Raw genomic sequence first — 14,909 nt, 5'->3', positions numbered from 1 at the left:
CCCTGTGTTGCTTATTGGAGTTGGTAGTACAAAGGTAGTCATCAAAGTTGATCGTCAGAGTGTGGTAATAATAGTCACCTATGATGACCGATGAGTATAGCCATTGAAAACATCAGATAGGGACAGGAGAGTTAGAATGAGTTGGGTGAATTAGTAAAAATAACGGTCAACTCAACTCCACCAACATTTAAAATTAGTAGGCCAAATATTGAGTTGGTAATGATCCAACTCACGTTGGTAAGAGCCAAACACCCTCTTTGTCATTTTTAAAATCATTATGAAACATGTTTTTAATCAGTTAAAACCAATTCTGATGATATATAACTCGTATTTAAATGTGCAACTTGAATATTAAATTGATTTTGAGTAATTAAAAAAGTATTTAGAAGTAATTTTAAATATGTTGATAAAAGTAATTTTAACAATTTTAAAATCATTCGCTCTCAAATATGTACTCAATTTGTCTACATATGCTTTCAATTTATCATTCAAACCTTGTTCCCTTTGATTTCAAGATCAAATTAAAAGTAAACTAAAAAAAATGATGATGAAATTAAAAGCATTTAAGCATGCCCTTAAATAGTATTCAAACTGGAAGAAAATAAAAGCATAAATTAACATTTATATATACTATCAAATGCCCCTCATGAGGTTGATCGTCTGTTACGTAGTTATTTATGGAAGGGTAATGCAGTGAGTCGGGGTGGTGCACGGATGACATGGGATGAAGTGTGCTTGCTGTTGGGGGGGTGTGAAGCATGTGGCCTCTTGAAACTAGGTTGTTATTATGAAGTTGCTCTGGCTTCTCGTAATTAAATCGAGATCATTATGGGTGGCGTGGGTGGAGGCGTAGGTTTTGCATGAGCGATTTTTATGGGCTATTCGGAGTGAGGTTGGGAGGTCTTGGTGCTTGAGGGCTATCTTGCGAAGTAGAGATAGATTCAAGCATTTGGTTCGTTTGATGGTCGGCGATGGATGGTCTTGTTTTGTTTGGTGGGATCCTTGGCTGTCGGGGAGTGCGATTTTGGATTCATATGGGTCTACGGTGGTTTATGATGCAGGGAGTAGTTTGGAAGTGTGGTTGTCGGAGTTTATGGATGGTAAGGGAGGTTGGATATGGTCTACAGTGTCTTGGGAGCTACTTGAGATATGGGGTCTTATTCAGGCAGTAGGGCCTAAGGTGAGGAGGGAAGATTATTGGGTTTGGGTGTCGGATGCTAATGGTCGGTTTTCTACCGCTAGTGTGTGAGAGAGTTTGCATCCTCATCGTCCTAGGGTGTCTTGGGCTGGTATTTTGTGGGCAGGGGTAGTATTTTGCGTCACTCCTTCTATGCGTGGTTAGCTGTGAGGGACAGGTTAGGTACGCGGGATTGGTTGAGGAGGGGGGGTATGTTGTCAAAGGGGGGTGTCTTCTGTGTGGGGGAGGTGTGGAGTCGCGGGATCATTTATTTTTTGAGTGTGGGTTTGAGAAAGAGGTGTGGTCTGGTGTGTGTTGCGTCAGTTGGGTTCGTCGCATCAGGTGGCGGGTTAGGATGTGGAGTTGAGTTGGTTGTGTCAAGTGGGGTCGGGTAAGGGCGTGCGTAGTAAGTTGTTTCGTGTATTCTAGTGTGCTTCCATATACTACATCTGGCAGGAGCGTAATTGGCGGCTGCATGGAAGTCGACCGAGGTCGGTGTCTGCTCTAGTTCACCTTATGGTCTCTACGGTTCGTGCTCGTGCTGCTTCCTGACAGGTTGATCTTCTTGGTCTTATCTAGTGTGTTTACGGATATTTTTTTCTTTTTGAACTTTTGTTGTTCTTTGGTTTGTTGTTGTCCAGTTTGTGGGGTTTTGGTTTCTTTTCCCTGGCTTTCTCCTCAGTTTTGCGTTTTTGTGTTGGTTTTGTTCTGGTCTTATCTTGTAGGCTTTGTTTTGGTTTTGTTGCCTCGTCTTTGCTTGTGCTTTGTTGCTTTGATACCCCCTTGTTGTTGTATAATAATATCATCTATTCTATTAAAAAGAAATGCCCTTCAATTAGTAGTTTCATCTTGTGTATTTTTCTAGACAGAATCTTTTGAAATTTATTGCTTAGTTCATAGACAATTTTTTTTACATATAGAAAAAATGTCAAATTATTTATAAAATTAGTAAAAAAAAAAAAAATACTACACTGATAGACTTCTATCTGCATCTATCAGTTTATATCAATTATAGACTTCTATTCGTCTTTATAAAAAAAAAAAAAAAATTTACTATTTTATATAAATAGCTTTCTTTATTTTTTTTTTAATTTTTGAAAATTCCCCATTTCTTAAAAGAAAAAAAAAAGTTGTGAAGAGATTGATTTTATCATGTACTTAAATTTAAATTTTAGTTTCTTGAAGTTAAAATTTCAAAATCTTCAAGTGGGAACTAAATGCCAGACCAAGTAAATTCTTCTCCTTATATTTATAAAAAAAAATTTCTTTTTTAATTCTAAACCTGTTTTTCATTTCTATTTTTTTTTAGTACAATATAGAATTTTAAACTTTCGATTTCAAATAAATGAGTACTACATACTATTTTCTATTTTGGAACATTATTATGTTTTTTATTTTGATTCTATATATATATATATATATTATCCCTCTTGTAGTTTTATGATTTAGTTAAAAATATAGTTTAAGCTCATCCACTTTTCCACAAATATATTTATATGGTTATAGTTTGTTTTTTTCTTCCTCAAATTATACCATATAACTTCTATGTTTGATTAAATATTATATTTAGAACACGATAATTATTTGTAAGGTATTATATCAATAAAAATAAAACGTAAAAAATAAAAATAAAAAATAAAAAACAAAAACAAAATTTTATATCGACTCGAAAAACCAAAAACAAAAAGTTTATCAAAACACAAACACTTCCAAGATCAAAAAAATTCAAACACACTAAAAAAATCCATCATTTCCCACAATGACCATTCCCTTTTACACACCGAAAATATAACTCCATCAATAACATCAACTCACACTCCAATCTAATGCTCTTTCCATATTAAGCACCAAAGGATCAACAATAAATTGCATTATATATATATCACCAAGCAAGACAGAAGCAAAGCAAGCAAAATAAGGCAAAGCAAAATGGGGCCACGCTCCGATCCCTCGATGGCGGTTGCCATGGCGGCCATAGCCTTCACCGTCGTGCTGCGTCCGAGGTCATTAGTCACGGCTCATCAATTGGCGAATCACGATCGAATCACGTCCTTGCCGAACCAGCCTACGACGACAAATTTCCAGCAGTTCAGCGGCTATGTTACTGTGGATGAGAAGGAAGGGAGAGCTCTTTTTTATTACTTCGTTGAAGCTGAGTCTATGGCTTCTTCTAAGCCCCTTGTTCTTTGGTTCAATGGAGGTGTTTGAAATAACTAAATTTTGCTTACGAGAATCTAATTTCCGTTCCATCCCTGGTTAAGTTTCAAAAATTATATATTTATTCTTAAAATTTGAATTTAATTTTCATTTGATCCCTAGATTTTAAAATGTTATATTCTTAACCCTTAAATTCTAAATTGGTTTTCATTTTATTCTCTAAGTTGAGTTTTAATATTTTATACTTCTATCTCCAAGTTTTCACTACCACTTATTTTGGAATTTGTTTTACTTACTTTTAATAATGATGGAACATTTTGTGAAAATAAATTTAATTATAAATTATTTTAATTAATTAATAAATGATAACACGAAGGATGGTAAAAAATGAGTGTTAATTAAAAATCAAGTATATATAAAAATGTAAATTTCAAAACAGAGACTAAATGAAAACAACATCGTACTAAAAAATAAAATAAAATTTAAAATTCAAGAATAATAATATAATGTTTTAAAATTTAGGGACCAAATAAAAATTAAACTAAAAAACTTTAAAATAAAATATATGAAATTTTGATACTTAGGATAATTAAGTTTTTTTAATTAATTAACAAACGATAACATGAAGGATTGTAAAAAATGAGTGTTAATTAAAAATCAAGGATATATAGAAATGTAAAATTCAAAACAGAGACTAAATGAAAATAAAATCGTACTAAAAAAATAAAACAAAATTCAAGGATAACAATATAAGTTTTTAAAATTTAGAGACCAAATAAAAATTAAACTCAAAATTTTAAAATAAAAATATGAAATTTTGATACTTGAGATGAAGTTGAAAATTAAACTCAAAACTTATAAAATGAAAGAATACTTTTTAATTTATAATCTTGTAATTTTATCGAATAAGTGATGATATAGATTGTTTTCCTTTTTTTATATATAAAATTATTATATATTTTCTAACACTTTTAAAATAAGATACTTCTAATTATTATAATAATTTGAAAAATACGGTATTATTATTTATTCAAAAGTAGGATGTTGTTTGATAGTCATTTGATTTATTTTTTTAATTTAAAAAATAAGTTTTAAAAAATTCTTATAATTTTCAAAAACAAAATTTGATTTTTTAAAACATTGATAAAAAGTAAAAGTAATTGAATGAATGTATATGAGCTTGATTTTTAAAAATTAAAAATAAAAAGTCAGACCTAAACTTATAATTTAATCAAATAGAAAATGCATGGTAAATAAAAATAATAATGATTCTCCTTTACAAAGTATTTTTATTTCTTTTTTTTTTTAGTTTTAATATTGACTTGTAAGGAAACCAAAAATAAGAAGAAAAATAATAATCGATAGACAATTTAAGATTTATGTTATTTTTAATTTAAGGAAAAAACATAAAAAAATAATTATAATACATATTGATTAAAGAAGGGAAAAATGGTTTGTCTATATGTATTTAGTATTTTGTACTGATAATTAATTGATAATTGAAAACTTAATAACCATTGTTAAAATTGGACTACTTAAAAATGTTGTAATATTAACAATTGACAACCTCAAAATTAAAACAAATTTAGCTCAACTGACATATAAATGTGTTAACGCTTAAAATATCTGTGATTCAAATCCCTCACCTCTTATTCTAAAAAAAAAATTGACAATCATGAAAAAACTTCCTTCGAATTTATTTTTCATTTTTTTAATTCTTAATGTATGATAGTTGAGACTTGAATAAAATTTTACATGACATAAACATTAGAACAAAACTATATATTTAATGTAAATTCTATTAAAAATTTATATCTTCTTAATCTATAATTAATTAATTAATCTTTCTAGATTATATGGCTTGTTTCAAGATGTAACTTATTTTTGGGTTTGTATATTGAAATTAGATACATTGGCTGGATGTTCATCACTTGGAGGTGGAGCTTTCTTAGAGCATGGGCCATTTAAACTTAATGGGGAAACTTTAATTAAAAATCATTATAGTTGGAATACAGGTCATCTTTCACTTTCCATCTTATTCTTAATTGAGAAATTCTTGATGCTATTTAGATGCAGCTCAAACAACTAACTTAATTAAGAAGTTGTCACGTGATAAATTTTTTTTTCAAAAAAAAGATAAAATTAGGTATATCTAATTATTGTTCTTCTTAATTCCAACTTTTTAAATATTATGTTTTAATTGTTACATGTTAGTGTACAACTATTTTAGTCATATTCAATTATGGTTTAATTTTTAGATTTTAGTATAAAACTATTTTAATCATATTTTTTTTTATAATTATTTTAGTCATATTCAATTACGTATCGATGAATATATATATATATATATATGTGTTCAAAGTCGGTTACCTTATGTGTACTTTTAATATTATTTTAATGGATATCAAGAGTTGAGAGAAATATTTAATATGATTGTAATTTTGTAATTTTATAATAAGTAGAATATAGACATTATCTAAAAAATAAAGTTTAACATATATCATTCAAAAAAATGTTTTTCCACCTCAAAAGTAGATTTCATTGTAAGATACACTAAACCCAGAAAGTAGAATGTAATTTTCATAAAATAGGCATTGAAATATATATATTTTTAAAAAAATATATCATAAAAATGGTGAAATATAATTTTAAATAACAAAAAAAAAAAAGACAAAAATACATGTATTAAAAATACATTTATTTATTTATTTGTGTAGAAGCAAATATGTTATATGTAGAGTCACCAGCGGGAGTTGGATTTTCGTACTCTAAGAACAAATCTTTCTACTCAAACATAACCGATGTTATTTCAGGTTTGTGACATGTCATTTCTAGAATAATGTTCATTTTTAACTTAAATATTTTACTAAAAAAAAGTTTTATTTTAAAAGCTCAAGATAATTTTATCTTTCTACAACATTGGTTCGAGAAGTTTCCTCAATATAAGAAAAGAGATTTCTATATCGCAGGAGAGGCATATGCAGGTATTTTCCAAACATATTTGACTAATTAAATACAAATTTGTAATTTTTATTATTTTTATTATTATTATTATTATTATTTTTTGGGTTTGTAACAGGAGGACACTATGTGCCATTACTAGCACAGCTAATTGTTAACTCAAATTTGAAGATCAAACTCAAGGGGATAGCTGTAAGTTTTCCTAAAATTAATTAATTAATTAAGAAGACAGTTAGTCCGTGAGGTTTGACTTAGATTCGAGTTAGGTTCTTGAATTTTCAAACTTCACATTTTAGCATTGTAAAGTTGCAATCTTCTTCGAAAATTTTTCGATTTTGGCTTTGTCTTCTTCAGAATTCGACCGAAATTGTCACGAACGACTCAATAAACAGCAAATACAGACTCTATAATATAAATTATGCTCAAAACACGAGTCCTTACAAACCAAATTTGTAAAATCAAATGTTGCAAAAACTAGATCCAATCCCAAAAAAAATCATAATTGTAAACAATCATTCCACACATTCATAATATACAGAATGCTAAAATCCCACCAAGAAACTGTAAAAATCATTCTAAAAAATTGGAAAATTTTTTGGCAAAAAACCTTGTTTTGATACAAATTGAAAAAACCGGTTAAGGTCTTGAGCGGAGGTGGGGTAGAACCCAAATCCCAATTTTATAGAACATAAATTATACAGAAACAAAAACAAAAATATTATGCATTTAATTTAATTTACAACATGCTTTATGAAAAATAAAGAAAAGAGATTGGGAGAGAATACTAGCCTCTGAAGATCTAATCTTCTCGTATGATTCTTCCTCTCCAAAAAGTCACAAATTCGAAACCCTAATTTGGCCATCACCACGAAAGCTTCTAGTGGGCTCTTGGTATTTTAGAAGAGAGGGAAAGAATTTGAGTGGGGAAGAACAGAGAACTAATTTCTAGAGAAAAAAAATTCTGTAAGGTTTTTTTACAATCCAACTTTATGTGGAAGAAGATAAAACCAATCAATGTGCACTTTCCCACTCAAGTACTTTGTAGAGAGAAAAAGGGAGGGAGTTACAACTTCCTCCCAATATAATTTTTCAAAAATAAAAAAAAATTGAATAAAACATTAATATATATTTATATGATAACCACTTTATCATATAATATATATTAAACTATATATTTTATCAAATATAACATATAATGTATAGTTTAATATTGTATCAAATACAATATAACCTATAGTTTAATATTGTATCAAATACAATATAACTTATAGTTTTATTCTATTACTAATGCACGGTATTTAATATAATTCTCATTTATACAAAATTCAATTGTATGAATCCAATTCACATAATAAATATTTGAATCATATTCAAATATTTATTTCCTCTAAAATGAACTTAATATTCTAATGTATCAAATACATTATAGTAATCATATAATAATTAAATTAAATTAATTATATCATATATCATTAATTCCCTCAATTAATTTGAACAATTCAAATTAATCCAAAATTGATTCTCATTTAATCCTTGTTGAGCTACCGAGGGGACCTAATGAACTTGTAGCTTGAAGCTCCAATGATACTTGAATAATTAATTAAACTCTAGTTTAATTAATTATTCAACATTCATTAACTGTCCGGCACTTCACTAAAGACCGACAGTTGCACTCTTCACACTACAAATATATTTTTGTGTTCATTGGATATAACCAGTCAACTGTGTGATGACCCTTTACAAATTGGTTGTAAGTACAGTGGGGCCAAATTTACCGTTTTGCCCATGTAATTACATCTAATTCCTTAAGTACTATTTATCCCTCTATTGAACAATAAGTCATAGTCCAACTATGACCAAAACCCTTTCGAGTTAGGAGGAGGTGTGGTACCACATTGTTCAAGCCCTAGAATTAGCCCTCAAGGGAACCATTTATCTACTTATCTCGACCTCGAGGAAGGAGTGAATTCTGTCTTATGTAACTGTGTTCTCAACTCCCCGATCAGACGAATCCTCAAAATGGTAGGCTTGTTAAGTCAACAATCTAGTCACTCTCACCCATACAAATCAAAGGATTGCCCTCATAGACAGAAATTCACAACTCACTCAATATTCAGGCCATGTCACCTATGGTCATCCTGGTGAAATGTAAGTCCCAATTATGAATGGCATTATATAATGAGACTAATCATTTCATGGTCCAGTCTTAGACAAACTCTTTCAATGAATGATTAGGATCAAATCATTTGTAGCACTTTACAACAACTATAACATCTACAAAGCGGGTCGTACTCGTAGTATCACTAGAATAAAGTATCCAGTCTTATCAATCTACTACAAACCATTTAGGTTATCACTTAAACGTGATTCACTTATATGTCTCTACATACATGTTTAAGGTACAGAATATAACCTTGAATGTTAGTTTATTGGTTTGTGGGTTTAATGCTAGTAAATGTCAAATAAAACATTTTATATTTTATTAAATAAATAAAATGTTTGTGCAATACAATTACAAGCTACGGGACCTTACGAGATTTAGGGCATCAACTCCAACACTTCCTCCTCTCACCTTCTCCCTCATTCCATCCATGGTCGTCATTATTTATCTCTATGGTTGCTTAGATATAATAAAATGTTTTTTTTTTTTTAAAAAAAAACTAAGATTAAAAGTCACCCAACATAGAATTATCTCAGGTTAAGCACACCTAACTATTAAGGTTCGAGCCACCAAAAGGAATATGCACTTTGTTGGTAAGTAGTAGCTATCAATATTTTAAGTTTTTTTTTTTTTTTTTCTTATCATACTTTCATATCCTTATGATCCTCTGTTAATATGTGATCTTAGCTCATTCATACACCATTCCAGAGGGTTACACAATATAGAATCAAAATGAAAATTTAACCATATTACTATATAATTTATTATTTTTATTTTTGGGAACTCAAGAACTATCAACTCATCACTTGAATTGCAAAAATGAGCATAGTTCAAGTGTTATAATGCTATAATTTTACGAGGTCATGTACTCAATCCATAGTCGTTACCTACCTAAATCCTACGAGTTTCCTTAACATCCAAAGTTGTAGGATCAAACTAGTTATTCGATGAGATTAGTTGAGATGTATCTAAGCTGGTTAAAAAATTTATTAGTGCTATAATTTTAACTTTAAAGTCAGGTTCAATTCCCCCGCCAACTTGTCAAAAAAGAAAAATGATAATTTGATTTGTTTTCATTCAACTTGTGTGATAATTGAAGAACTAAAGAAAGAAAAGGCTGATATGAAAAATTTGGCTAAACAATTATTTGATCGCAGATTGGAAATCCTCTTCTCAACATCCAAGTAGATGCCAATGCTCTAGACCAGTACTGGTGGTCTCACGGCCTCATCTCCGACGACAGCTTCAACCTTCTCACTTCCGTCTGCAATGCCTCTCGTCTCGTCATCGAAGGAATCACCAATTCCCTCTCTCCCGCCTGCATCTCCGTCGCCACTAACGTTTCCAAAGAGCTCTCTCCCGCTATTGACTACTTCGATGTCTCCGCCGGCGACGCCTGTCCCTCCGCCAATGCCTCGCAGTTTGGCAATCTCAATCGCACCGATCCTCTCCGTTCCACTTTGCTCCACAACTTCATCTATGGCCAAGTGATTTGGCTTCTTCTTACGATTTCTAGGGTTTTTTTGTGCTTTTTTGCTCTAGCTGTGTGATTTGAAAATTAAAATTGTTGTATGATCCGATGTTCATGTAGGATGGACAGGGAGATCGAGATCCGTGTGCAGGAGATACTGTAGCGAAGTACTTGAATCGACAAGATGTTCAGAAAGCTCTCCATGCGAAGTTAATTGGTTTTTCTATATGGAGAATCTGCAGATTTAGGAAGTAATTATGCGATTATCATTTCTTTATGTTTGAAATTTGTTTATGAGATCTTGAGTTTGATTCTTAATATTGATTTTTGTTTCGTTAGAGAGTGGAAATATGATTTGAGTAACAGATTGGTGCCGATGATTGATGTTGTTGGCGCGCTTGTGAAGTCTAAAATTCGAGTACTCGTCTACAGGTATGCTAAATTCTAACCCCCATTTTTTATATATATAAATACTACCTTGATTCATGAAAGAATATATATAATTTTTTTTTTTGTACAGTCTACTTAAATGTTCAATCTCAATTTGTCACTTTAACAAATTTTTATTTTAAAAAAAGAATATTCTTTTGTTTTTTGTTTGTTTTTTTTTTTTTTTTAATGTATGATTGGAGCATGCTGCATTATGCACGTTTGGATGCACCCAATATTGCTCATTTATGAACTGGTCCTCTATTTTTCAAAATGTTGCTTTTAATTTTTGTTCATATTAATTTTAATCCATATAAGTATCTAGTTGATCTATGTTCTTTAAAAAACAACTATTTTGGTATTTTTTTTTTCATTTTTATGACATGAAAATATTACGTTCACTATTCTTTTTAAAATGTAACTAATTTTTTTACGAAAGAGTTTCTATTGTGTATAAAATTTATGTTAAAATTTTGTAAGCAGAAGTCAAAATTGTGCACTTTGTATTTTGAAAATATAATTACTAAAATAAACAAAAATGGAAAGTTTGAGACCAAATTAAATACATAAGCCAAAGTATTAAAACCTTTTTTTTGAAGCTTTTGTTAGCTAAACCTACTTAAAATCATAAGACAAGCTGATTTAAAGAGCATTTCATAATAATATCAATTGCGATGACTTGATATATAGTAAAGTTTGGTGACATACATACAAAAATTTTACTAAAATTATAAATTAAAATGACATTATTGGAAGGAAACATTTGAATTATTATCAACTTGGATATAGTTCAATTGACATATGAGTGTGTTAGATACTATGAGATTTTCTTTAAAAAAAAATTGAAATGTGGCAGTGGAGATCAAGATTCGGCTTTACCATTTAGTGGGACACGGACATTGGTGGGTTCACTCGCTAAGACATTGGATTTGTGCCTAACTGTGCGTTACAGACCTTGGTTTTCTGATAAAAAGGTCACACTCCTCTTTCACTTTACCCTAATAAATGCTCATCCAAAATTCTAACATTTTATTATTATTATTATTATTTAATTTTTTTGAGAAATTACTTTTGGTTTTTTCATAATCTGTTCTAGTTTATTCTTCACTTGTTTTTTTTTTTTTTAAAAAAAAATCATTCTGAGTTCTTAGTTTTGATTATTATTACTATTTTTTTAAAAAAAGATTTTTTTTTTTAATTCATAAGTTTTGAGTCTAATTTTAATTTGATCCATTAAATTTCAAATGTCATATTTTTAAGTCTTTAATGAGTTAGTTTCAATTTAGTGGAAAGATTTCAAAATGTTACAATTTTACTCATGATATTTGTGTTTTGTTTCAGTTTAGTTCGTGAGAGTTAAAAATTCACACTTTTGACAATGGTTTTCACTAAATACTCAATTTTAATATTTGACATTAATCTCTATTCATTAATTTAAAGTAATTGTGGAAGTTAGACTTGAAACCTTAAAAGGTACTTTAATTTACACAAATTAACAATAAGAACTGAAAATGAGTATTTAGTTAAAAAAATCAAAGTTAAAAATGTGTAGTTTAAAACTTAGGGTGAAACAAAATTCAATCCTCAAGAGTAAAAATGTAATATTTTGAAGCCTAATGACCAAATGCAACTCAAAATTTAAGGGCGAAAGTGTAATATTTTAAAACATAGAAACTAGATAGAAACTACAACTCGTAAATATATATATATATATATATTATATTCCATTTTATTATTAGTCTTTTTCTTACCAAACAAAACATTTTACATATGGGTTAAGTAGTCCTCCTACACACTCTTTGTATTGTTTATGTATAAGTGGATTTTATAATATTTTTTTGGTTAATAGAAATAAACCACCTCGTGCTACAATGATTTTATTCTATTTATGTCTATGGTCCACATTTCGTTTACGTACTTTCAATAAATCTTAAATTTAGCCATTCAAAAATTTTCTTTTATCAAAACTAGTTAAATAACGACAATTAATTTTCATACACAAAATGATTCTATGTGAATATATCTTCAAAATTTATATAAGGAATATTAATCACTAATATATATATTGAGAAGACAGAGATTAAAAATGAAATAAAATCCAAAAATAGAAGACCAAAATTTTGTTTTAACCTACAATATACTAGTGTGTATAAGGCTTTGTTGTTCTTCAAAATAAAAAATTACAATCTTGTGATATTGTTTGTTGAATTAGGTTGGGGGATGGACTCAAGAATATGGTAAATTTTTATCTTATGCCATTGTGAGAGGTGCATCTCAAAAAACAGCACAAACTCAGCCCAAGAGATCTCTACTACTTTTCAAGTCATTTTTGGCTGGAAAACCACTGCCAGAAGCCTGATTAGAAAAGAAAGAAAGGAAAAAAAACAACAACAAATATTTGATGAAATAAAATGAAAATTTCTTTTTCATGCCTTCTTTTAATCAGCTTGAACATTTGAAGCTAATAAATGAACAATTGCTTCAATGGAAATCTCACTTTTTGTTATTTTGTGTCCATGGTAATTTCAAGATATTGTTATCTTGATGAGATCTTATTGAATGTTTCATTAATTTTCACAATTTATTGAAACATTAAGGTGTCTTAGTTTGGGATTGTTTTCTAAAATATTTTAATTAGACACACAAGATCCAATATAATCAAGATTAAATGAAAAAGGTTGATTATAATTATAAAAAGAAAAAAAAAAGCGAATATCAATTTATACCCCTAAAGTTTGGGGATTGTATTAATTTAAACCCTAAACTAAAAATTGTATCAATTTAAATCTTAAGCTTTGGGGGTTGCATCAATTTAAACCTTAAACTTTTGGATTTGTGTCGATTTAAAGCTCAATCTAACAATTATATCAATTTAAACTCTGAACTTTCATAAGTGTATCAATTTAAACTCTGAACTTTCATAAGTGTATCAATTTAAACTCTGAACTTTCATAAATATATCAATTTAAACCCTGTACTTTCATAAGTGTATCAATTTAAACTCTGAACTTTCATAAATATATCAATATAAACCCTAAACATTCATAAGTGCATCCAAATAAAACATAATGGAGGGTTTAAGTTGATACAATTATGAAAGTTCAAGGTTTAATTTGATACAATTATTAGTTTAAGACTTTAATTGATATAGTCTACAAAGTTCAAGGTTAAATCGATACAATTATCAATTTATGGTTTAAATTTATATAACACCCAAAGTTTAGGGGTATAAATTGATATTTACCAAAAAAAAATAATAATAATTATCTATAATGTATGTAAACTATTGTTTAGGGTATATTTGGAATGCATTTTCAAATGTTGAATTTAAAACATAAGTTGATGAAAAATTGGAGTGTTTGACAACTAGTCAAAATAGCTTTTGAAGTATATTTTCGGTAATTTTTGTCAAAAGTGTTTAAATAAAAATAAGTTTTTTGAAAAACATTTTTTTCTTAAGTCAATCCAAGCATGTCTTTAGAAAGCGAGGAAAGAACTGTCATAAATTATTGCAACTACTATATAATATTAAAATAATAATAATAATAATAATAATAAAAATAAAAAAAATATATTTAAAAAAAAATCTACCATAGATAATTACCTTAGATAATTGAAGGTTGACCTTGAAGCTTAAACCTTGAATACGTATTAAAGCAACCAATCCTCCAACATTGCTGTAAATTGTTAGCAATGTTAATGAATTCAAAGAAATATTTTTAAGTGGTTTTGAAATAGTTTAAATAATTTTTTTTACATTCAAAATTATTATCAAACATGTCTTTATTCTTTTAGAATCAATTTAATGTTTAAACTTGTACTAATATATACAATTTTTATACCACATTAAATGATGAAAAGTATATTTCGAAGTAATTTTAATAGTGATCCAAGTAATTTTAACATTTTCAAATTACTTCCACACATGCCTTAAATTTGCTTTAAAATGAAATCAATGCGAGAAGATTAAGGTATGAATCCAAATTTTGTTGAGATCCAATAGCTTCTAAAGGTGCCATATTAAGAGATGATCAAAGTCCCTATAGTAAAAATAGACAAACTTGATGAACTCCGATTAACCAGTATTTTGAAATATGATAAAATGTTATCTCTGTTTAACCAGTATTTTGAAATATGATAAAATGTTATTTTAATTATTTCAAAATCACTTCCAATTCAATGACTTTTAAGAGGTCGAAAGTGCTTTTAACAAATTAAAAATGTATTTCAAAATTTATATAATATATGGATAAAAGTTGTTATTATAAATGTATGCATTTATAGAATAACTGCTTTTACTCAATAAATAACATTTTATTGGACACAAAAACCTAAGTTCCATTTCAAGTTTACATTCAAATTAACCAGGCAAATGAAAATTTCAAATTAACCCATACGAGGAATTATATTCAAGCAGACATTTTTTGGCACCTGTAAAATTCACTTCATCAATATATATATATTTTGATATTCGTGAGTTAGAACCAACTTACGTGCACCTTGACTAATCTCACATCAATATTTATATTTTATTCAACACAAATAAAAGAGGG

The 14,909-nt window shown here is 28.6% G+C and overlaps 1 protein-coding gene and 1 long non-coding RNA gene across 2 annotated transcripts; one reads left to right on the top strand and one right to left on the bottom strand.

Moving 5' to 3' along the window:
• Positions 1-2,817: 2,817 nt before the first annotated feature.
• On the bottom strand, positions 2,818-7,308 carry LOC150032935 (uncharacterized). Its single transcript, XR_016524623.1, has 2 exons — positions 7,085-7,308; positions 2,818-3,281 (listed from the first exon to the last, which is right to left on the bottom strand). It is a non-coding gene; the product is annotated as an uncharacterized LOC150032935 (long non-coding RNA).
• On the top strand, positions 3,107-12,946 carry LOC120090110 (serine carboxypeptidase-like 45). Its single transcript, XM_090307272.1, has 8 exons — positions 3,107-3,377; positions 6,226-6,318; positions 6,414-6,487; positions 9,614-9,943; positions 10,048-10,178; positions 10,267-10,359; positions 11,213-11,330; positions 12,569-12,946. Exons 1-8 carry the CDS (start codon positions 3,107-3,109, stop codon positions 12,713-12,715), a joined length of 1,257 nt encoding a protein of 418 aa, XP_090163398.1. The 3' UTR covers positions 12,716-12,946.
• Positions 12,947-14,909: the final 1,963 nt, after the last annotated feature.

This window comes from Benincasa hispida, chromosome 11, assembly GCF_027475165.1.
Source record: "Benincasa hispida cultivar pf3 chromosome 11, pf3_genome.v1.1, whole genome shotgun sequence".
NCBI lineage: Eukaryota > Viridiplantae > Streptophyta > Magnoliopsida > Cucurbitales > Cucurbitaceae > Benincasa > Benincasa hispida.
Note: the sequence above shows the minus strand (reverse complement) of the source record. Positions and strands in the feature narration are given on the sequence as shown.

What these genes read in the sequence shown, in the direction of transcription:
- LOC120090110 (XM_090307272.1), top strand. Translation starts at nt 3,107, where the DNA reads ATGGGGCCACGCTCCGATCCCTCGATGGCGGTTGCCATGGCGGCCATA. An exon ending in CGCAGGAGAGGCATATGCAG is followed by an intron (nt 6,319 to 6,413) that starts GTATTTTCCAAA and finishes GGTTTGTAACAG; the next exon opens with GAGGACACTATGTGCCATTA. An exon ending in TCAAACTCAAGGGGATAGCT is followed by an intron (nt 6,488 to 9,613) that starts GTAAGTTTTCCT and finishes ATTTGATCGCAG; the next exon opens with ATTGGAAATCCTCTTCTCAA.